Here is a 25,390-nt window from a genome sequence, read left to right on the forward strand (position 1 = left end):
GCTGCGACGCTAGCAGGGTGCCTCCTCCTTGCCTGAAACCCTGCAGAGCTGCTGCTGCCGGCCCGTGCAGACGCTACTGAGTTGGCTGGACCAATGGTCTGAGTCATGGGAAAGCAACTCCCTGTGTGTTCCTATGGTGTGGCGAGGCCAGGAGGCAAGAAAGTGGGGAAAGGGGAGGGGGAGGACCGGAGGAGGAGGAGGGAAGAGGTGGGAAGCGTCAGCAGAAGCCCTGCTTGGCGAGGTCCTGGGCGAGGGGGCTGGGCCGGAGGCGCCTGACGCCTTTGCACCTCTCTCTTTCTCTCCTCCGGCAGGAGCGAGGCGTGTTGCTCCTGCGGCCGCCCGAGGCAGGCAGCCTGCAGAGACGGGCCAGGAGCCTCCCGCGGGCCACTTGCGGGCTTTTTCAGCTGGGTGACCAGCGTGATCTAGGCTCCCTGGCCCCCGGAGCGCGGGCGCTGACACAGCAGGCTGCGCCTCGGCGCTGCTCCGGAGTGGAACCGGCTTCGCGGGGAAGAGAGCCCGACTCGGAGCAGGCAAACGGAGACGGAAGAAAGCAGGTCGGTTGGATCTCTCCCTCTCTCTCTTGCAGACCATTTTTCTTTATTTTTTTCCCCCTTGCTCGCCGCCGCCACCGCTTCTCTCCTCGCCAACTCTTCCCAGATATATATATTTTGCGCGCGCGCGTACTGGACCTTTATACGTAGAACCGTAGACCTGTAGAGTGGAGAGGGATCTCCAAGTGCCATCTAGTCTACCTTCTGCCACGCAGGAATCGCAGTGAAAGGGCGCCCAAAGAACATTACCCACCCTCAAAGAATTCTGGGCTCTGTAGTTTAGGATGGGCTGCTGGCAATTGTCACCCTGCGAGGGGAAAACTACGGTGCCCAGAATTCTTTGAGGGAAAAACTGCTCTTTGGATATATTCCATGGGTACGCGGATCGAGAAAATCTGGTCGTTCTTCTCTGCGTCTGACACTCGATTCTTAGGGCAGCACATGTCTCTCCCTCTTTGCGCAGGATCCACTGTTCCTTTGGATAGGTTCCGATATATTTTTTCTCCAGTCTCTCCCTCTCCGCAGCCAACCCGGCCTTTCCTTTCCCAGCTGAAACTGTAACCTTCTCCATGATTGAGGATCGCTGAACCCCACGAGGCGAGTAAAACGAGCTTAGGATCGCACTGCGAGGATTTCACGACCCCCAGCTTCCACGTTCTCGTTCTTTCTCCTTTCCAGTTTCATTTCGCCCCTTCTCGTTCTCTCTCGCTCCTTCTTCTCCTCCTCGCCAGCTCCCTATATCTCCGTTCGCTTTATTTTTATATCATTCCCTTGCTTCTCACAATGCAGACATTCTTTTCGCTTAAAAAAGAGAAGAAATCAGCGACTGGAAACGCAACGAGGGTCCCTTTTTAGAAAAGTGAAAAATTAAGCTTCTTAAATCCTACCCAATTTTTATAAATAATCCCATCGCGGTAGTTTCGGCAGGATTTTATCTCTCTCTTTTTCTTTTCTTTTCTTTTCTTTTCTTTTTTTTTTTTTTTTGCGCAAATCTCCTATACCTCTAGTTATCCCCCTCTTAAAGTTAATAGTGGTTGATGCAGGATTGAGTCAGTCAAACGTGAAAACTTTTAAACTCCGATCTCAGCTGGATTGATAGATGTCGTGTAGAAATCGATGGGGCTGAACTGTGCGTAATAGGAATTATTATTTCTATTCTTCTAATATTCTCCCAGGTCTCCTTGCTGTTTTGAAAGTCTTCCTTGTTTGCCTTCTTTTTAGCTACTTGCTACTATATTTATTTATTTATTTATTTACTTACTTATTTAAAAGATTTGTGTAACAAAACCTATATGCCGCTCGAGAGTAATAAAACTTCTAAACTGTTTGCAATAAAATATCCAAGCGGCCTTAGATCATCATTGGCTACTTTGTAAACCGCAGGTTTTGCTGATAGAGATTCTCAATGAACGGGGAGGATTTTCATTTTTAAAGGGGAGTTCTTGTTTAAAAGGTGATTTTTCTCCCCCTCTCGCTTCTCAAAGAGGGGTGTTTTTTTGGGGGGGGCGGCAATAAGAAACATTTTTTAAAAAAATAATAATAATAGTTAATTATTATTTCCTAAACAGTCTCTGCTTTTTGTGATCTCTTTTTAAAAGCAGGGAGCAACAAATATCCGATTTTGGAAGTTAAAAACCCCTTTTGAGGGCGGGACGGAGCCACTCAGAGGATCTGATTCAGTATTCTTATTTTTACTATGATTTCCGCGTAAAAAGAGGGTTCCGTTCCGAGTAAATCGCTCTTGCAGTATTTCCAAGTAAAGCGGGGGGGGGGGGCAAGTGAGTGAATAAACCTCCGCTTATTCCCCACGTTCAAATCTCCTTCGTAAAACGTAATAATAAAAACATTCCGATCTTAAAAGAGGGAGATGGAAACGATGGGGAGGACAAACCCCTGTAAGGATAGATTGAAAAAAAACCAAACCATTCCAAATATTTCTAGTATGTTTATCCTGTTTGGATTCCCCCCCCCCCCCAATACACACACCTTTAAATTTTGCAAAGTTTTCAACCCAAATCACTTTTTCTTCTGCCAACTATTTGCATCTACATATAAAGTGGGGGTCTGTTTATTTACATCTGGGTTGGAGTTAATTGAATTTCAGAATTGCAAAAGCACCTTTTTTAAACCCCGCTGGGAGAAACGTAGTGGGACACACATTCGTTTCTAAGTCGACCTCCTGCTTTCAGTTTTGAAGTGTTCAAAGTTGGCTGGAGCGTGTCCGTGTTTCCTGCTCGTCGTGCTATTTTGTGTGATCATAAACTCTACGCTTCTCAAGGCTGCAATGCAACGCTGAAGGTTATGCCTTAAACCGCAATATTTTGTGCGTAAATTGCACGATCGCCGTCCACAGATTTTATATTTGTGCACGTTGCAATTTAGATTTGCTCCTGCGTCGTCAGAAAATATTCATTATTTTGAAGAGTTTAGTTCTACAAACATTTTCTGGAGGAGATTGCTGAAATATATTAGATCAATCCGATTTATGAGTGAATCAATATAAGGATATGATTTATTTTTTTAAAGGAAAAAGTGTGGGGTTGTTTTTTGTTTTGTTTTTTAAAAAGGAACGCTGGAGCCGATTTCTAATTATCTGTTTGATAAATCTGGAACGGAAACGGCTAAAACTTTGAACGAATGCTGCGGGCGTTTCGTACAGACAGACTTGTGTTAATTTCAAGTTACTTTTTAAAAGGGGGGGGGAGATTTCCCCACTTAAGTTTATTTCTGCAGTTATTGAGCAGCAGGGGATAATTGGGGAAGAATCTTCGCGACGCTTGAATTCGGTTTCACCTACGGGGAATAAGGAGGGGGGGGGAGTGTTAATTCGTATTAACCTGGAAAATCTGGAAAGAGAAGGTTTGTTCGCTTCACCATGGCGCAAAACCAGCGGGCATGCTGGGAACAGTTTTTGGGGGGTGGGGAGCTGAGACCGCGTATGATCCGATTTAAAAGAGAAGCCACCCTATCCATAAAAATAAAAATTCCCTAAACTCCGTTTACGTTTCATTTCCACGAGAATCTCCTTTGGGGCCGATTGGCAGGAGAGAGAGAGACTGGGGAGGGCGGCGAAGGAAGCGGTCTCTAAATTCAAATCGAATTCAGTGTGTTTTTGAGAAGAGCTCGATTTTAGACATGAACGCTGGCCCGTCTCTTTGGGAAAGAAGCTTTTCCGAGAGGTTTCAGGGACTGGATCTTGCAGTTCTTGGGAGTCAGGCTATCAAAGTCCACGTGCTTAGATGGTGGGGGTGGGGAGCTGGAGAGCCAGGCAGTGATTGTTCAGCAGTCTGGGGCTGACACTTTGCACATGCCCAAAGGTTGCCGGCCCATCGCCTTGCGCAAGAGTCAGCCCTAGCGTGGAAAGCAGATTGTGTTTGTGTTCGAAGTAGGTTGCTAGTTCCTGTGTCTCCTAATGGGTTGTCCATGCAATCCTTTTCAGTGACCCCATCAGCCTCTGCCCTTTAAAAGATTCTAGTCCTCTCTGTTTCAGGCATTATGTGTTGAGGAGATCATTTGAGAAGAGAGTAGAGGTGGCCTCGCTCCCTTGGTAAAGGTAAAGGGACCCCTGACCATTAGGTCCAGTTGTGGCCGACTCTGGGGTTGCGGCGCTCATCTGGCTTTACTGGCCGAGGGAGCCGGTGTACAGCTTCCGGGTCATGTGGCCAGCATGACTAAGCCACTTCTGGCGAACCAGAGCAGCGCACAGAAATGCCATTTACCTTCCCGCCGGAGTGGTACCTATTTATCTACTTGCACTTTGACGTGCTTTTGAACTGCTAGGTTGGCAGGAGCAGGGACTGAGCAACGGGAGCTCACCCCATCGCAGGGATTCGAACCACGACCTTCTGATCGGCAAGTCCTAGGCTTTGTGGTTTAACCCACAGCGCCACCCGCATCCCTCTCACCCTTGGTGCCTGCATGCAAAATGCAGACTGCTTAAGGGGTCTGGTTTTTTGTGTTGCGGGGCAGGCTTCCAAAGGCCTTGGAGAGACATTGTGGCACAGTGGTTAGAGTTGTGATTACACTTTGGCTGGGGAGACTCTGGGTTCAAATCCCCCACAGCCACGAAGCTCACTGGGTGACGATTGCACCCTCTCCATTTAATCCACCTCGCAGGGTTGTGGTGAGGATGAAATGCAAGAGGCTTGGAGGGATGGTAGGACATGAAGGTTAAGAACAACAGGAAAACGACACCTTCATATTCTCCTGCGTCAACAGAAGGATGAGCAATTAATGTTAGTTAGCCTGTCCTGCGTTTCCTGCTGCTGTTTTGAACATGTAGATGTACATGCATTGAAGATGGGGGTCACACATGTGTTCCATGCATGTGTTGCAGTGCTCCTGCGCACAATTATGCAGTATGCACATCCCACATGGGTCCTACTTCTTGCCTCTCTAAGTGGGCAGAACTGGCAGATCTTAACTGCACAGGAGGAAATCATGACTCATTACAGTTGCCTTTTGATGTGTGCACAAATGTGCATTTTGACAAGCAGGGAGAGGGGTGTTGTTCAAGGCTGCAAGGAATAGCTCTGTAATGAACATTCCTCGCCCTCTGAGCACGCACAGAAGTCATGAACCTGGGAGGAATTGTGGCCTGTGGCATTTTCATCCCTGAGCATGCGCACAGTTTCCAGACGTCCCATTTCTGTGTTGAAGTGAGCCTCAAACGGAGCTCTGGTTCACAGAGCGGGGATTCCTCCCTTGAAGGTTGGACTAGAAGACCCTCGGGGTACCCTCTCAACTCTACAATCTTATCCTTCCTGGAAAAGTATACACCTATGCCACAGCACACAGGGACCTAACTGACTCCCATCTTTCTGTGTGCAAACCGTCTTATACCTTTGCTCACCTGCTTTCTGCTGCCTGCCTCCCCCCAAAACAATTTTTTCCATTTTCTCCCCCCCCCCCACCAAAGACAAAGGTTGGATTCCACAATTGCAAATCTGGAGAACCTCAAGCCATTCCTAACCTACCTAACTCTAGGCTCCAGTTTCAGTCCTTTATTATTTTCACTCCCTTTCCCAAAAGGACACCCTGCTGCTGTGATGTGATTTCAGATCAAGCAGCCAGACTTGGTCCAATTAGCAGCATCTATACCCCCAGGGACAAAGGTTTGGCTGTCCTGGAGGTGCCCTCTAACCGTCTCTCACCTTCCCTAAGTTTATTATACCTGCCTTAAGTAGGACGGTGGCAATGTGGGTTAAACCACTGAGCCTAGGACTTGCAGATCAAAAAGTTGGCTGTTCGAATCCCCATGACAGGGTGAGCTCCCGTTGTTCGGTCCCTGCTCCTGCCAACCTAGCAGTTCGAAAGCACGTTAAAGTGCAAGTAGATAAATAGGTACCGCTCCAGTGGGAAGGTAAATGGTGTTTCCATGTGCTGCTCTGGTTCGCCAGAAGCGGCTTAGTCCTGCTGGCCCATGACATGGAAGCTGTACGCCGGCTCGCTCGGCCAATAAGGCGAGATGAGTGCCACAACCCCGAGTCGGCCACGACTGGACCTAATGGTCAGGGGTCCCTTTACCTTTATACCCCCAGGGACAAAGGTTTGGCTGTGCTGATGGTGCCCTCTAACTGTCTCTCACCTTCCCTAAGTTTATTATACCTGCCTTAAGTGGGGAAGGGAGCCTTTTTGAACCACATTTTCTCTCCCTCTTTCTCCTCCCCCCCCTACCCACACTTTACCTGCATGTCTCATTCTGTCTCCCCTTCCTTTCTAGGTGTGAACCAGGCCCAGAAGGGAGAGAAGGATGCCAGACCACGGAAGCCACTGCTGGCCCTGATGCCTGGAACCACCTTGAAGGTTAGGACCTGTTAGGACCCGGAAAACTGCTTCCCCACCCTATCCTCTCATCCTGGACCTGATTGGGAACGGCGCACGGTCACCTCCTGTCTTGATTTTGGAGGTAGACTCTCTCTCCCTCTAGCCCACTTGGATCTCGCCTGCTCCTCCAGAGATGTACCAGAGCTTAGCCATGGCTGCCAACCATTGCCCTCAGGCCTACGAAGGTGCGAGTGGCTTCATGCACGGCGCGGCTGCCACTTCTCCTGTCTACATCCCGACCACGAGAGTCGGCACCATGATTCCCAGCCTTCCTTACCTCCAGGGGTCTGCCTCGTCGCAGCAAGGCAGCCCCTCCGGCCACTCCATCTGGACTCAGCCTGGAGCCGAGAGCACCTCGTTTAACCCCGGCTCGACGCACCCGTCCGTCTCACCCAGGTTCTCCTTTGCCGCTGGCTCCCCCATCCCGACCACCACCTCTAGAGAGGGGGCCACATACAGCAACCCCCTCAGCATCACAGCCAACAGCAGGGAACAATATGCCCGCAGTTTCAGTGGATCTTACTCTAGCCCCTACCCAGCCAGCTACATGACCCCAGAGCTGGGGGCCACTTGGACTTCCTCGCCTTTCGACAACCCCATGCTCCATAACCTCCAGAACCGGGGAACCCCAGGAGGGACTAGACACCCCAACCTAGGTAAGATCCGCTCTCTCTGTTAGCTTTACGATACGATACAATAATCTTTATTGTCACTGTCCCATACAGAAGAACGAAATTGAAAAAATGTACATCAGACATTCAAAAACCAACAAGGCTGCTATCCCAGCTATCCCAACCTGGTTAGCCTCTAAAAACTCTGATACCCCATAATTGAATACAATATACCCACATAGAGACTACCTTACACTGTGTTTAAATTGGAATGGCTTGCATTAAATTGTAATGAAATTGCATTTGGATAGAAACTGTTTCTCAGGCGGCTAGTCCTAGTCTTTATAACCCTGTACCTTCTTCCAGAAGGCAGAAGCTGAAAGAGATCGTTTCCGGGGTGCGCACTGTCCTGCGCTTTCTCTGCAGCTTTCTTATGGCACCTGGAAGCATAGATTTGATCCAAGGTGGGAAGAGTGCACCCAATTATTCTCTCCGCAGTCTTTACAACCCTGGACAGCATTGTTTTTTCCCTGACTGCGCAGCTCCCAAACCACACACACAGACCATAAGTTAATACACTCTCAAGAGTACAATGGTAAAGTGCCATCAACAGGTTCTTTGAGTGATTATTTTTCCAGAGGATTCTCAGATTCTTTAGTTGGGGTCTTTCTAGAAAGAAAGAAAAAAGCTACATTGCTAAGCAGGTTCCTGGTATGTTGATTTTGAACTGACCAGCATCTAACCAATTAACAAACTGAAACATTTATCTGGAGAAGAGGGCATTTTGAAATAATATTTTTATGCTTAACGGCAAAATCGTAGATGTGAACAAATAAGGTGCAAGAAAGCAAATGAAAGCATCTGTTTACAAACGTTTGTGTTGGTTAGAGTGTGATGCTGATAACTCCAAGGTTGCAGGCTTGATCTGCATAAGGGACAGCTTCTTATTCCTGCATTGCTGGGGTTGGACTAGATGATCCTCAGGGTCCCTTCCAACTCTGTGATTCTTTGATTCTTGAAATGGAAGGCTGCATAAGGTTGAGCTTTGCTGCTAAACCTCTTGTTCCAAATCATTACGATAAATGCCCATCTTTCTATTAACTTGTTGGGTTGATTTATGTGTGTACTTTTAAAATAAGTTAGTCATTTTTACTATAGACCAAACTTTTATGAAAGCATTCAATGTACTCTCCGTCCCTCAGTTTTTAGCTATCGTGATTCTTTCTGCCGACTGCTATTTCCTGCTCATACATTTAGGTGAACTCTGAATATTCTACTACCTGGTTATTTGAAAGACGTTATCTCTGAAAACGAGGACGTTTAAAAAATATCTTTCTTTTCCCTGAGTGTGAGTTAACTTAACCATGAATAGTAATTAAAAGGCTACTCTAGGAAAAGAATTGGGAACATCGTACATTCCACTTTAAGAAAATATAAACAGAGCTAATTCTTTCTTTTTTAAAGTTCTGGATCCATCTATCTTGCTAAGTAAAAACAAAAATCTGAATGATGCTGATTTCAGAGAGAATGCCTTTCCTTCAGTTGTTGGTTTTTTGTTTTGTTTTTTGTTTTATTTAAAAAAAATATTCATTTTATAACACAAATAGACAACACAAACAGAAAAACAATACAAACAAATTCTTGTCTTATCCTCATTTTTTCTAAACATTGTAAGGCAGGGTCCCCCAAGTCCCCCCTATCTGATTTTCATTTTACCACATCTTTAGCAGTTTACATATATCATAATTTCTAACCATTTTTTAAAAAAATCACGCTTACTTTAACCATAAAAATCTTCACGTTTTATCACTCACAAATAATACTATTCAGTTGTTGGTTTTGGGGAAAACCTGATTCAGTGCTATGAGGTTTCAAAGTTTTTTTATATGCATATGTTTGTTGTTGTTTAGTCGTGTCCGACTCTTCGTGACCCCATGGACCAGAGCACGTCAGGCACTCCTGTCTTCCACTGCCTCCCGCAGTTTGGTCAAACTCATGCTGGTAGCTTCGAGAACACTGTCCAACCATCTCTGTCGTCCCCTTCTACTCATGTCCTCCATCTTTCCCAACATCAGGGTCTTTTCCAGGGAGTCTTCTCATGTGGTGGCCAAAATATTGGAGCCTCAGCTTCAGGATCTGTCCTTCCAGTGAGCACTCAGGGCTGATTTCCTTCAGAATGGATACGTCTGATCTTCTTGCAGTCCATGGGACTCTCAAGAGTCTCCTCCAGCACCATAATTCAAAAGCATCAATTCTTCGGAGATCAGCCTTCTTTATGGTCCAGCTCTCACTTCCATACGTCACTGCTGTTATTTCTTTTAAATGCAGAGGGACTGAACTTGAGCATGCCTTGCCTTAAGGCTGCTAAAGACCCAGCAGTCTGTGGGTGGGGCCCTGATCTGGTAGCTCCAGGCTGGAAAAAAGCAAGCTTCCTGCTTGATTTAGGACACAAAGGGAAAGTGATGAGTTTCTTTCCCTGTAAGGATGGAAGCAACTAAACACTTTGTTGAGGCCATAGGGTGATTTTTAATCTGCTGCTAACGATGCCGTATTTTTTCCTCTCTCCTTTAACTTTGGAGCTTCTGTTGAAATGAATTAAAACTATTTGACAGGTAGGGTTCTAATCCCAGGAGACTTTGTTAGCAATAAGAAGGTTACCAGGTTGCTCAAGAAATCCAGCCCATACACAAACACACCACAACATCCTGTTGCAAAGGAAGAAATTGGGAGTGAAATCAAATAGGGAGACTAAGCATTTTGATGTGGTTCTGATGTGTCTGAATCTGGGAGACAAAGGTTGGATTCCACAATCGCTATTCTGGAGGACCTCAAGCCATTCCTAACCTACCTAACTCCTAGTCCTAACCTACCTCTCATGGTAGTTGTGAAGGTAAAATGGGGAGCGGGAGACCTTGAGCAGCTTGGAGAAAATGTGAGAGCTACATGTAACAAAATTAAAAAGTGAATAAGAAATCATGTTTTCAAACAGGCAGCAGCAACAAACTTGCAGCACCTTAAAACTTGGCATTTTGCAAATATATCTCTTCCCTGTATGGCAGGACAACATTGTAGTTGGTGCTAGCCAACATTGAATTAGTGGGGTGCCAATAATAATAATAATAATAATAATAATAATAATACCCCACCCTCCCCAGCCAGAGCCGAGCTCAGGGCAACTAACACCAATAAAATTTCAGTAAAAACATAAAAGGGGGGGGGACACACAATTTAAAATACAAGTTAAAATGCAATTTAAAATGCAGCCTCATTATAAAGTAGCCCATAGATCAAAACCATAAGGGGAGGGAAACATAAGGGTCAGACTGAGTCCAAACCAAAGGCCAGGCAGAATAGCTCTGTCTTGCAGGCCCTGCGGAAAGATGTCAAGTCCCACAGGGCCCTAGTCTCTTGTGACAGAGTGTTCCACCAAGTCGGGGCCAGTACTGAAAAGGCCCTGGCCCTAGTTGAGACCAATCTAACCACCTTGCGACTTGGGACCTCCAAAATGTTGTTATTTGTGGACCTTAAGGTCCTCCGCGGGGCATACCAGGAGAGGCGGTCCCGTAGGTACGTGGGTCCTAGGCCACATGGGGCTTTAAAGGTCAAAAGCAGCACCTTAAACCTGACCCTGTACTCCACCGGGAGCCACTGCAGCTGGTAAAGCTCTGGATGAACGTGATCCCATAGCAAGTACCACATAAGGAGCCTCGCCACGGCATTCTGCACCCGCTGGAGTTTCTGGGTCAGCTTCAAGGGCAGCCCCGCGTAGAGCGAGTTACAATAATCAAGCCTGGAGGTGACCGTTGCATGGATCATTGTGGCCAGTGATCAACGAAGGAGGTCCATCTCTCAGATGATATCACAGAACTGCAAAGTTGGAAGGGACCCCCTCTGCAATGTAGGAATCTCAGCTAAAGCATCCATGACAGATGGCCATCCAACCTTTGCTTTAAAATATTCAAGGAACTCGGAGACATATCCCCAGATTTAAGATTTCAGAGACCGGAGGGGATCTGGTGGAGAGCCTTGACTCCAAATGGGACATTTGTGTTTGGAGAAAAGGCGATTCAGAAGTGGCACGATGATAGAAGTTTCTGAGTCATGCATGGCACAAAGGAAGGGAACAGAAGAAAGGATTTGTCCCTCTCTCATAACACTAGGACCAGAGGCCATACAATGAAGCTGGATAGGCAAAAGAAAGCACTTCATAACAAAGGGGGAATGGTTAAGTAAACTTTGTGAGTACAGTGGTACCTCGGGTTAAGTACTTAATTCGTTCCGGAGGTCCATTCTTAACCTGAAACTGTTCTTAACCTGAAGACCACTTTAGCTAATGGGGCCTCCTGCTGCTGCCGCGCCGCCGGAGCCTGATTTCTGTTCTCATCCTGAAGCAAAGTTCGTAACCTGAAGCACTATTTATGGGTTAGCGGAGCCTGTAACCTGAAGCGTATGTAACCTGAAGCATATGTAACCCGAGGTACCACTGTACCTGGAGTTAGCAAAATTGATGGATTTAATAAGGCATAAGTCAACAGTTTTAATTCAGAAACAATAGAAATGTTTAAATGATTAAGCAGAGCTCAAAAACAAAAGTTTTGTTGTGTCTAGACTAACCTTGTGAAGAATACAGGGAACATAAAGAATTGATTGATTATGAAAGAATCTAAGGAAGGGAAATGATTGAAGAACAGATGTAAATGCGAGTAAGACAACTAAGAGACATGCGGTGAATGTGGTGGAAGTCTTTTATAATATTTTAACTAAGATTTCTGTACTTGCAGTATTTGAAGCAAGAATTTGGTAATATTCCGGGTTATGAAAAGTATTTTTTCTTTTCTTTTGTCTTTATATTTTTTATTTTTCCTTTTCTTTCTTTTTATTTTTATTAGTTTTCATTCTGGTAAATGTTCTTATAGTGTTATGTATTTTTCTTTGTTTAATTTCTCTTTTTTGAAAAAATTAATAATAATAACAATAAAAGAAAGCACTTCTCTGCACAGTGGTGGAGTTCAACTGTGGAACTCCCTTGAGACAGGGATGGCCACCAATTTGGATGCCTTTAAAAGAGGATTAGGCAAATTCATGGAAGAGAGGTTTTAATGATTGCTATGCTGGAGCTGGGGACGCGGGTGGCGCTGTGGGTAAAAGCCTCAGCGCCTAGGACTTGCCGATCGTATGGTCGGCGGTTCGAATCTCCGCGATGGGGTGCGCTCCCGTTGCTCGGTCCCAGCGCCTGCCAACCTAGCAGTTCGAAAGCACCTTCGAGTGCAAGTAGATAAATAGGGACCGCTTACTAGCGGGAAGGTAAACGGCGTTTCCGTGTGCGGCTCTGGCTCACCAGAGCAGCGATGTCACGCTGGCCACGTGACCCGGAAGTGTCTCCGGACAGCGCTGCCCCCCGGCCTCTTGAGTGAGATGGGCGCACAACCCTAGAGTCTGTCAAGACTGGCCCGTACGGGCAGGGGTACCTTTACCTTTATGCTGGAGCTGTGGGTTAAACCACAGAGCCTAGGACTTGCCGATTGGAAGGTCAGCAGTTCGAATCCCCGCGACGGGGTGAGCTCCCGATGCTCGGTCCCAGCTTCTGCCCACCTAGTAATTCGAAAGCATGTCAAAGTGCAAGTAGATAAATAGGTACTGCTCCGGCAGGAAGGTAAATGGCATTTCCATGCGCTGCTCTGGTTCACCAGAAGCGGCTTAGTCCTGCTGGCCACATGACCCGGAAGCTGTACGCCGGCTCCCTCGGTCAGTAAAGCAAGATGAGCGCCACAACCCCAGAGTCGGCCACGACTGGACCTAACAGTCAGGGGTCCCTTTACCTTTACCTATGCTCTGCCTCAAAGAGATACTTCCAAATACTAGTTGTTGTAAACCCCAGGAGGGGAGAGGGCTCCTGTGTTCGAATCCAGAAGGCTCTTCTTATGTTCCTAATCATTTAGACAGGCTGATGCAGTAGCTGAGTGTGGTCAGTCCTTTATCTTTGAAGATAAGGCTGTCCATGGATGCTGGCCACAATGGCTATGTTCCCAGTTCCGTGTCGGAAGCACGATGACCCTGAGTGCCATTTGTGGAAATCCCCAGTGGGGAGAACACTATTGCTTGTGGGACTCTGTAGGCATGTGGTTAGCTACACAAGATGCTGGAGAATTTGAGCCTGTGGCATGATCTGACGGGGTCTTCCTTACATTTTTAGGTGCGTATGAAAACACTCAAGACCGCTTAGTGTCTGGGCCAATAGCTGTGTTTAGGGCAGTTGGGAGAGCATGAGACTCTTAACCTCAAGGTCGTGGGCTTGAACCCCACGCTGGGCAAAAGATTCCTGCATTGCAGAAGTTTGGACTAGATGACCCTCACGGTCCCTTCCAACTCTACTACAATTCTATGGTCCCAAATGCTCAGAAACATTTCAATAGGATTTAGGTTCTGTTCCAGTTCTGATGGCGTCAGGGCCAGATTTAGGTCTGATGAGGCCCTAAGCTACTGAAGGTCATGGGGCCCTTTATATGTCCAGCTCTCCTTTGTCAACAACAAACTGTCACTGTTTTTTTTGTGTTGTCATTTATGGACCTAATAGGTCTCTCAAGCCATTTGCACATGTGGCCATGCGACCAGTCCATGCAGAATGTAGGCACCCTATATATAGAAAGGAGCAAACCTGTGATATTTTAGGGAGCAGGCGGGGCCCATTATTTACATCATAGGTGCCTACACAACACAAAACACTGTTGCTGCATGTAGGTTTTATTTGTTTTTTATCTTCTATTTTGGAAATGTACATCTAGTTTTTCTCCATTTAATTTTTTTGGGGCCCCCCAAGAGAGGGGGCCCCTAAGCTATAGCTTGTTTATAGCTTATATGTAAATCCGGCACTGGATGGGGTTTGTATTCAGAGTGGCCTGGACTTCCCAGGATACCCTCAGACATCTCTGCTGTTTAGAGTGTTGGAGTAAGACACAGAAGACCAAGGTTCAAATATCCACTTGGATATTTGGGGTGACCATGGGCCTATCATGAACTTTCCGCCTAACACACCTCACTGGGTTGTTGTGAAAATAAAATGGGGGAAGGGGAGCAACATGTACGTCCCATTGAGCTCCTTGGGGGGAGAGGTGTGATATAAATGCAATTGATATAAGGAAGGGCCATGGTTTAGTGGTTAAGCATCTGCTTTGCATGAAGGTTCAATCCTGCTGGCATCTGCAAGTAGAACTGGGGGAGACCATTGCCTGAAATGCTTGAAGGTTGCTGTCAATCAGTGTAGATGCTACTGGGCTCGATGGACCAATGGACTGGCTTGCTGTACGATAGCTTCCTACGCGGTTGGCATCTGTCTGAGTGCAGGAGTGTGCCTTTGGGGGTGAAGTCAAAATATTATTAATAATAATAATCAGAATAATCAGAATAATAATCAGAATAATTTTTATTTGTACCCTGCCCTCCCCAGCCAAGTCCGGGCTCAGGGCGGCTAACAACCAATAATAAAAACAAGTTGAATGAATGAAACTTAAAAACAAGATTAAAATACAACATTAAATATTGAAAGATTAAAATATTAAAATGCAGCCTCATCATAGGAGGAGAAAGGAAAAAGAAAAAAGAAAAAAGAAAGAGGGGGAGGGAATCAAATTGGCCCCAAGCCAAAGGCCAGGCAGAACAACTCTGTCTTACAGGCCCTGCGGAAAGAAATCAGATCCTTCAGGGCCCTGGTCTCATGAGGCAGAGCGTTCCACCAGGCCGGAGCCAGTGTTGAAAAGGCCCTGGCTCTGGTTGAGGCTAATCTAACTTCCTTAGGGCCCGGGACCTCTAGGGTGTTGCTATTTATGGACCTTGAGGCTCTCTGTGGGGCATACCGGGAGAGGCGGTCCCGTAGGTACGAGGGTCCTAGGCCGTGAAGGGCTTTAAAGGTCAAAAGCAGCACCTTAAATCTGACCCTGTACTCCACCAGGAGCCAATGCAGCTTGAGAAGCACTGGATGAATATGCTCCCATGGCAGAGACCCTGTGAGGAGCCTCGCTGCAGCATTCTGTACCCGCTGGAGTTTCTGGGACAGCTTCAAGGGCAGCCCCGCGTAGAGCGAATTACAGTAGTCAGTAATTGGAGAGTTACAGCACTTGCTGCGACTGTAGAGACTGATACGGGAGAGGCATGCTTATGTTGCACCTGGAGCAGACAACGTCATCCAGTTTCGCAGTTACAGATGCACGTGTATGCAGTGGTACCTTGGTTCTCAAACTTAATCCCTTCCGGAAGTCCGTTTGACTCCCGAAACGTTCTAAAACCAAGGCGCGGCTTCCGATTGGCGCAGGAGCTTCCTGCACTGAAACGGAAGCCACGTCGGATGTTCAACTTCCGAAAAACGTTCGCAAACCGTAACGCTTCTGGGTTTTTGGTGTCCGGAAGCCAATTAGTTCGTCAACTAATCCGTTCGAGAACCAAGGTTCCACTGTATACATTAAACCCGCAACTTGCATGCATTTAACTTGTGTGCATTCAGCTTTACATGCTGGGCAAACTTTAAAAATAAAAAGGAGCTGTTGTCTGGGGCGGGGGGGGGGGGAGACTTTGGCAGTCCCACCCACAGTTGCGCCCAGTGGGTTTTGACTATATGCGATTTTGGCTTTAGGCGCGATCCCCGGGACATCACTGCCTCCTAATTTTCAGGCTCCCTGCCGATTTTCTGCTGGGATGCAGCTGTTTGTTCCTGGGTCTGGCCTTCAATGCTCAGGTAACGCCTGTGACTTTGTACTTTGCTGCAAGGCCTGATAGTTCAGCCCTTCCAAGCGCACCCAAATATGCAACACAAACACACTGCGTTCAATCATGGCCTTTTGTTGATGTGACAAGGACAATTTATTGGCTGGTGTTGGAAAAAGAGCTGGCAGAGTTGTAAAAGGAACATGCAAATGTTTGCTTGGGCCTGCTGAGAAGGAGAATAGGACCCACCCCCACCCCCCTGAAACCTGGCTCCCTTCCTTCTGTAATAATACATCATTCAAATAGCAACTCCAGGAACCTCTAACTGGTAGGCAGGAGGTGTTGCTTGCAATTGGATTTGGCTGCTCTCCTTAGCAGGGATTTAAGGAAGGCAGGAGTTGGGGTTTCCTCCCTTTTTAAATGGGAGGATCCAGAGATACTTAAGCTTTGAACTTAAAGAGTCTTTAAGCCTGCAGTTGCTACCAATTTGCACTTCTTATAGGTTCTCACTTGTCGGGAGCTGTGGGCAAGGGACTTAGCTTGGTGGTAGTAGAGGGTTGCCAGAAGACGATTTCAGGTTCCATCCCTGGGTGTCTCCAGGTAGAACGAGTGTCCGGCCTAGATGGGCCAGTGGTAAAAACAGCTTTCTGTGTCAATCAGAATTTGAAAACCCATATTGGATCCACCTTGACCATTCCGCTCCCTCACACCCTCTGAAGGCAGAATTGCACATCCAAGCCAACTGGAAATGATCCTGTCTTTGCATCTCTGTGTTTGTCTGTCTAGCTCCTGCTGCTTCTTTGGCAATCCCTCGTAGCCGAGTAAGATTGTCTTCCATAAACACGGTTTTAACAATGAGTCCGTAAGTGAGTGTGGAGGCCAGTTCTGGATCCACACGTCCTTCCACAGTGGGGATATTGGTTTCCGGATGGGAGTTGATCACGGTGTGGATTTGCCAAGCGTGCCTTCCTCTTAGCACATTTCTCCCTTGCGTCCCAAGTTTGAGTGTCTTCAAAGCCCATGACACCTTTGGAAAAGGCTGTTCTCCAGTTGGAGCACTCACAGGCCAGTGTTTCCCAGTTGTCAGTGTTTATACTACATTTTTTAAAAAATTGCCTTGAGCCAGTCTTTAAGCCTCTTTTGTTGACCACCAGCATTACGCTTTCCATTTTTAAGTTCGGAATAGAGTAGTTGCTTTGGAAGACGATCATCAGGCATCTGCACAACATGACCAGTCCAGTGAAGTTGATGTTGAAGAATCATTGCTTTGACACTGGTGATCTTTGCTTCTTCCAGTACACTGACATTAGTTCGCCTGTCTTCCCAAGTGATATGTAAATTTTTTCGGAGACACCTTTGATAGAATCTTTCAAGGAGTTGGAGATTAAATAACTAACCATTTGCTGCCATTTCAAAACACCCCATACAAGGCCATTTCGGTGAGGTGAGATGGCTGCCCGAATAGTAATAATAATTTATAATAATAATTTGTCTGTTTGACTTCCGAAATGTTTGAAAATCAATGCACAAGCTTCTGATTGGTGCAGGCGCCCCAGAAACAATAGCCATCAGATGTTTGGCTTCCAAAAAACATTTGAAAACCGGAACACTTACTTCCAGGTTTTTGGCGTTTGGGAACCAAGGCATTTGAGAACCAAGGTACCACTGTATGCATCCCCACTAAAGACCTTTAGATCATCAGGCTGGCTCATGTTTTAGGTTTAGAAGTGGTTGTCCTAAATGCCGACAGCATGCTAGTGGAGGGCTTTGCCATATACATAATTCTCAAAGGCAGATGAGTGTTATTTGTTTGGGATCTATGAGATCTCCTCTTCTGTACTGCAGTAAGTCCAATGGAAGCCAGCAGCGCAAATTCAACTCAGAGTGGTGTTGTTGTTTTGTTGTTGTTTGCCTTGGCTCTGAACGTTTTTCAAATAACCAGCTTCTGGTTTCGGTTCCTATCGCCTTCCTCTACAAGCAGAATTCTAGGATTCGGTCAACAGAAGACCATAATCTGAAAACAGTCCCTGACACAGTTCCCTTGTTTGTGGCAGATTCAATTTTTGCTACAGCTGCAGCTGCCTTCATGTCCAGCTTGGTTCATGCGAATGTTCCTTCCCCGGGAGAAAATAAGCAAGACCGTGATGAATTTTTTTAAAAAATGGAAGGTGCCAGGATTTGAAGTCAACACTCTTTGGCCAGAGAGCAAATTCCTAAATTCAAGAGGTGCATTGTCAATATTATTGTTGCTTCTTCTGTTCCTGGTGTTTCAGCACGGACGTCAAATTCAATCCAAGGCACTAGTCCTCAGTGCTGCTGCATTACGGTGACCGGATCTCAAGTGAGCTGCAACAGTGGCACTATATGATGCAGATATATTATGAAAAATCGAGAAACGGGTCCCTGGATGCATGTTTGGGGGTAAAGGCAGGTCTGGATCACAAAAGGTTGAAGATTGCTGTTCTAAGAGCAGATTTCTTTTTTTTTAAAATATTTTTTATTGGTTTTACAACATTTTTATAAACAATACAAACAAATAAAGAAACAAACAAACATGTATAATTTCCTCTCCTTTTTTTCATAAACCTCTCTTCTCCGACTCCCCCAAACCTCCCCTTTCTACATCCCAATTTCCAAACTTATTTCAGCAAATCCTAAATTTAATTTTAATAAATTTATCCCTTATTGTTCTTTTCTTTAACTTAATATTTTGTCGCTGTAATCTCCTTTTCTTACAAAAACCTCAACATTTTAACATTCATTAATTTTATGATATTTCTTTAGATAAGCTTTAAACTTCTTCCAATCCTCCTCCGCCGTCTCTTTCCCCTGTTCACGGATTCTGTCAGTCATTTGTGCCAATGTCATATAGTCTATCACCTTCATCTGCCATTCTTCCAGAGTGGGTAATTCTTGGATCTTCCAATACTTTGCGATGAGTATTCTTGCTGCTGTAGTAGCATACATAAAAAAAGTTCTGTCTTTCTTCGACACCAATTGGCCAACAATGCCCAAAAGAAAGGCCTCTGGTTTCTTAGGGAAGGTACATTTAAGTACCTTTTTTATTTCATTATATATCATTTCCCAGAAAGCCTTAATCTTCGGGCACGTCCACCATAGGTGGTAGAAAGTACCTTCAGTTTCTTTACACTTCCAACACTTATTATCAGGCAAATGATATATTTTTGCTAGCTTGACTGGGGTCATGTACCACCTATAAATCATTTTCATGATATTTTCCTTTAAGGCATTACATGCTGTGAATTTTATACCGGTGGTCCACAACCATTCCCAGTCAGCAAACATAATATTATGACCAATATCCTGTGCCCACTTGATCATAACTGATTTGACTGTTTCATCTTGTGTGTTCCATTTCAGCAACAAGTTATACATTCTTGACAAATTCTTAACATTGGGTTCTAACAGTTCAGTTTCTAATTTTGATTTCTCCACCTGGAAGCCAATTTTCCTGTCTTGTTTATAAACCTCCATTATTTGATAATAGTGGAGCCAATCTCGTACTTTTGTTTTTAGTTTCTCATGACTCTGTAATTTCAGTTGATCCCCTTCTTGTTCCAAAATTTCCCAATATTTTGGCCATCTGACCTCCATATTGAGTTTTTTCACCGCTTTAGCTTCCAAGGGTGACAACCACCTTGGAGTTTTATTCTCCAACAGATCTTTATATTTAGTCCAAACATTATACAGTGCTTTTCTGACAATGTGATTTTTAAAAGCCTTATGCACTTTGACCTTGTGATACCATAGATATGCATGCCAACCAAATGCATTATTAAAACCTTCTAAATCCAAGATATCTGTATTCTCGAGGAGCATCCACTCTTTAATCCAGCAGAACGCTGCTGATTCATAGTACAGTTTTAAGTCTGGCAGGGCAAATCCCCCTCTTTCCTTCGCATCTGTTAATATCTTAAATTTTATTCTGGGCTTTTTGCCCTGCCAGACAAATTTCGAAATATCCTTCTGCCACCTCTTGAAACAGTCCATCTTGTCAAGAATTTGTAATGTTTGAAACAAAAATAACATTCTAGGCAATACATTCATCTTTATAGCTGCCATTCGGCCCAACATTGAGAGCTTCAGATTTGACCATATTTCCAAATCCTTTTTAACTTCCGACCAGCATTTCTCATAATTATCTTTAAATAAATTCAAATTCTTAGATGTCATATGAACCCCCAAATATTTCACCTTCTTAACCACCGTCAAACCTGTTTCATTCTGAAACTTCTCCCTTTCCGTGACTGATAGATTTTTTTCCAAAACCTTAGTCTTTTGTTTGTTCAATTTGAACCCGGCCACTTGACCAAATTCTTGAATTAACTCTAAAACCCTTTTCGTACTAGTGTCTGGCTCTTGTAAAGTAAGTACTAAGTCATCTGCAAATGCCCTTAACTTATACTGTTTAGCTCCGACCCGAACCCCTTTAACCAGCTGATCACTTCTAATCATATTTAGCAACACCTCCAGGACTTCTAAGAGCAGATTTCAACTGAATAGAGTCATTTTCAGATATACGTTGGTGAGGTTTCTATGTCTGATGTTCAATGATAATTAAATTGCTGCCGTTACGGTTAAAATAAAGACATAAATCATTTTTAAAATGTGGTTTGCTTAGGGGTAGTGTGCTTCCTGATACTTTCTTTTATATATATATATATATTGGCTCCTGCCAATCTAGCAGTTCGAAAGCATGTCAAAGTGCAAGTAGATAAATAGGTACCGCTCCAGCGGGAAGGTAAACGGCGTTTCCATGTGCTGCTCTGGTTTGCCAGAAGCGGCTTAGTCATGCTGGCCACATGACCCGGAAGCTGTACGCCGGCTCCCTCGGCTAATAAAGCGAGATGAGCGCCGCAACCCCAGAGTCGGCCATGACTGGGCCTGATGGTCAGGGGTCCCTTTACCTTTACCTTTACCTCGTACACCTCTGTGGCTACCCAAAGTCCGCTGAACTTCAGAGCTCACGTGTGAATTATAAGCAACCCCAGAACAGTTTTATGAATATATGCCTCCACTTTTAATTGTGGGGAGGGGGCAGAGAGATGTACCCCAGTGAATTCTTGAGAATCGCATTTAGGTTGCTGTTTGGTTCTAAGTTGCCTTGGGTTAAAGAGAAAGCTACCAGCAAATTTTGCAAATGAATCAATACACAAGCAAGCAGGGAGCGTGACATTGTAGCTCTGAAAGAAATGTGAAACTTGCTGCAACACACACAGTCCCACACTCATCCTTGACAAGCAGCTACAGTGGTACCTCGGGTTACATACGCTTCAGGTTACATACGCTTCAGGTTACAGACTCCGCTAACCCAGAAATAGTGCTTCAGATAAAGAACTTTGCTTCAGGATGAAAACAGAAATCGGGCTCCGGCGGCACGGCAGCAGCAGGAGGCCCCATTAGCTAAAGTGGTGCTTCAGGTTAAGAACAGTTTCAGGTTAAGTACAGACCTCCGGAACAAATTAAGTACTTATTGTTTTGTAGTCCTCATTGTTTTGCATCCATTACATGTGCTCTCAATGTTTCTCTGTGCTTTGGGGAGTGGGGGTTGGGCCGGGGGTCAGCCTGAGCGTTGTTTTCAGTAGAGGAAACCTCTGAGCTTTCCTTGGCTGCAAACAGTTTATTCTAGGCTCTGCAGCTCTGCAGATAACAACAATGAAGTCCTGTTCATGTTGCAATTGCCAGCACTTTTTATATGCCACTGCCAGAGATACGTTTGAAATACACAAGCCAAACGGGATGAGAATGAAAGGAGACCACTCTTGGCAGATTGCAAAAAAAATAGTAATGTTTTGGGCTTTTAACGTGCCTATGATGTGAGTCAATAAACCTTTTCGAGGTCTTATATTTGCAAGGTCACTTGTGAATCTCCCTTTCAATCCAAATTTCTATGGTGGTCCGAGACCATCTCAAATAGCTTCTAATCCATTTCACTGCTCCTATTTTGTCCTGATTTTGCTTGGGGGGGAGGTTACCTTCTTAAAAGCGCATTAGTACACACATCCATGCATTAGAGCTGCTTTTTAAAAGCTGGTCCTTGTTGTCAATACAGCATCAGCGTGCATAGCATTTTGCTGAGAATAGGAGGGAAGTCAGGTCTCTGCCCCAAGGAACCTGCAATCCAAAATTATAAGTGGAGATGAACGGAGGAAGGGGAGGCAGGGATATGCACAATGGAATTGCTCCAATTGTACATTCTTGAGCAGGGGCAACACGCTCTGCCCAACAGTGAAATTGGGCTTTTCTTCTTTCTTAATAATAATAATTAATAATAATAATTTATTATTTATAACCCACCCATCTGGCTGGGTTTACGCAGCCACTCTGGGCGGCTTCCAACAACATATTTAAAATACAATAAAATATTTGATTTGGATTTGATTTTAATGTTTGAATCCTGCTTGAGCTCAAAGCAGCTCGTGATAATCACAGTAGCATTAAAAACAACAAACGTAGGAATCATGATAATATCAAATACAGTGGCTCATAAATAAAGGAAACAGCAACAACAAAATCATCAAGGCAACCAATGCAATTCAATAAAGTCGTCATACTTTCTTGTTTTTAACCACTGTACCATACTGCCCCCTGCCAGTGTTGGAGAATCTGTTCTTCCCTTCCAAAAGAAGACTCAAAACTAATCTCCTAGACCTGGAGGGCTTACTTGAGTAATGCGTCACCAACTGGCACAAAGAGTGCTGTGCTGTTTTTATCATGTATATTTTAATAGATTTTAAAAGTATTTTTAATTACTTGCGAACCAATTTTCTTTTTATATGTTTTTAGCTTTCTGTATTTTATCTGTGTTGTAAGTTACTTTGAGTCCTGGTCTGGTGGAAATGTGTGATTATAAATTATTATTATCATCATTATTCAAGCAGGATATTTCAGCTGCAAATGGGCATTGTACGTTCAGAGTGTACATATGTGTTCAGAGTGGCTCAGTCAGTAGAACACAAGACTTTTAATTTCAAGAGTCAAGGGTTCAAATCCCACGTTGAGCAAAAGATTCCTGCATTTCAGGGGGTTGGACTAGATGACCCTTGCGACCCTTTGCAAACTCTGCAGTTCTGTGATTCTATGACTGCTACGCCAGGAAAACATCAAACCATGCCCTTGGATGTGCTTACAAGCATCGCTGCAATTCTCAGCCCCAAGGCTGACTCTCAAGGTGTTGGAAGGCCAACGGTGGGAGAAAATCGAGCAGCTGTGGGGAAGGAAAGGTGCAAAAAGAACCCTGGAGTGATTTTAGGGAATCAAATGACAGCAAACATATGGAAAGAAGCATTTTTTCCATTTACCCTGCTTGTGTGCTTTTAAAAAATCCTCCTAAGGCAACTGAACAAGAGGAATGCCTTTTGCTGTGGCAATCTCTACAGCACCTCTGCCTAACTTCCTATTTAAAAAGTCAAATAACCGCAGCACAAGACATCTGCTTGAACACTGTGAGTCACAGGCCTTTGATCTGACCCTATATTCCTAAAATTTCTTGCATGCTAATGGGTGGAACCTCATAGCTGGATTTTCAATGCCTGACATAGGAGATATCATCTATTAAGGGGTCCATTCCACCTCCACCAGGTGGGATGGACCTTTCTCCTCCCTAGGTAAAGGTAAAGGTACCCCTGCCCGTACGGGCCAGTCTTGACAGACTCTAGGGTTGTGCGCCCATCTCACTCAAGAGGCCGGGGGCCAGCGCTGTCCGGAGACACTTCCGGGTCATGTGGCCAGCGTGACATCGCTGCTCTGGCGAGCCAGAGCCGCACACGGAAACGCCGTTTACCTTCTCACTAGTAAGCGGTCCCTATTTATCTACTTGCACCCTGGAGTGCTTTCGAACTGCTAGGTTGGCAGGCGCTGGGACCGAACAACGGGAGCGCACCCCGCTGCGGGGATTTGAACCGCCGACCTTTCGATCGGCAAGCCCTAGGCACTGAGGCTTTTACCCACAGCGCCACCCGTGTCCCTTGTTCTCCTCCCTAGCAGGTTTTAAATCCCAAGCCGGAATTAAGATTGCTGGAAGAAATATCAACAACCTCAGATATGCAGATGACACAACCTCGATGGCAGAAAGTGAGGAGGAATTAAAAGAACCTTTTAATGAAGGTGAAAGAGGAGAGCACAAAATATGGTCTGAAGCTCAACATCAAAAAACCCAAGATCATGGCCACTGGGCCCATCACCTCCTGGCAAATAGAAGGGGAAGAAATAGAGGCATTGAGAGATTTTACTTCCTTGGGCTCCATCATCACTGCAGATGGTGACAGCAGTCACGAAATTAAAAGATGCCGGCTTCTTGGGAGAAAAGCAATGAAAAACCTAGACAGCATCTTAAAAAGCAGAGACAATGCCTTGCTGACAAAGGTCCGTGTAGTTAAAGCTATGGTTTTCCCAGTCGTGATGTATGGAAGTGAGAGCTGGACCATAAAGAAGGCTGACCGCCGAAGAATTGATGCTTTTGAATTATGGTGCTGGAGGAGACTCTTGAGAGTCCCATGGACTGCAAGAAGATCAAACCTCTCCATTCTGAAGGAAATCAGCCCTGAGTGCTCACTGGAAGGACAGATCCTGAAGTTGAGGCTCCAATACTTTGGCCACCTCATGAGAAGAGAAGGCTCCCTGGAAAAGACCCTGATGTTGGGAAAGATGGAGGGCACAAGGAGAAGGGGACGACAGAGGACGAGATGGTGGGACAGTGTTCTCCCACTGTTCCCCTCAGAGAGCTACGATTCCTTTTTATTTATCTATTTTTAAAATCATTTTTGAATTGAAAGTTTTTCATTTGATATGCAATAACAGCCAAACTAATGTAAAAAAAGAAAAATAGGAAAGGAACTGGAAAAGAGAAAAAGAAAGAAAAAAAGAAAAAAGGAAAGAAAGAAAGAAAGAAAGAAAGAAAGAAAGAGCAAAAGAGAGAGAGAGAAAAGAGTATAATAATATCAAGCTCTTCGCATCTTTATTCCACATACAGAAGCCTTGCCTCGCCCCCTTCCCTCAGTCTCCCAGTTTGAGGGATCCAAAGAACTACAATTCCCAGAGCTCCCTGGGAAAGGGGGTTAATAGCTAAACCAGTGTTCTTTCACTCAAAGTGCTCTCTTTTGCACCAGGATCTGGTTTGTTTTCTTTTTCTGCTAAAATGCAAGTTCTACATTCCCTGGTTTACATTGTATCACACACCACTTTTAACAAGTCAACAGTTTCCCCAAAAAGAACCCCGGGAACTGTAGCTTTTAAAAGGTACCAGACATTGTTAGGAGACAGAGCACAACAGTTCCTAGAGTTCCTTGGGAAACGGGATTGATCTCATCATTTTGCAGGATATCTCTGCTCGTTTTCTGTACGCAGAGTCCTCTGCAACCAAGGAGCAGTAATTGCTCTCTCTCCTGCATTTCTTGACATTTAAATGGCCCTTTGCCTTCAGCCAGCAGGAGATGGAAAGGGGTTTTGCTAATGAGGACAGTCAATCTCCAAGTGTTGATGACCAAACCTGACCTGAAGGTTTGCTGAGCCAGTGTGAATGTTTGGGATCAAGGTGCCAGTCTAATTTAAGAGGCAGGCGCCAAGTCTTCTGAGTTTAGCTTCCCTGGATGTGGGAATCCTAAATGTAAACTGCTAATGGGTACACAGCAGGCCTTAATTCTCAAGGAGAGGAGGAGCAGCTGGGATCTGGGGCTGGTGGGTCTTCCT

At 45.1% G+C, this 25,390-nt stretch overlaps 1 protein-coding gene across 1 annotated transcript in view; it reads left to right on the forward strand.

The window, feature by feature from the left end:
* Window positions 1–241: 241 nt before the first annotated feature.
* Window positions 242–25,390, forward strand: part of GATA4 (GATA binding protein 4) — a 57,514-nt gene continuing 32,365 nt past the window's right edge. The window contains exons 1-2 of the mRNA XM_028725185.2: window positions 242–554; window positions 6,274–7,033. Coding sequence (XP_028581018.2) covers window positions 6,511–7,033 — 523 coding nt within the window. The 5' untranslated portion in view covers window positions 242–554; window positions 6,274–6,510. The remainder of the gene's footprint in view (window positions 555–6,273; window positions 7,034–25,390) is intronic.

The sequence above is a fragment of the Podarcis muralis genome, chromosome 3 (genome assembly GCF_964188315.1).
Source record: "Podarcis muralis chromosome 3, rPodMur119.hap1.1, whole genome shotgun sequence".
NCBI classification, from domain to species: domain Eukaryota; kingdom Metazoa; phylum Chordata; class Lepidosauria; order Squamata; family Lacertidae; genus Podarcis; species Podarcis muralis.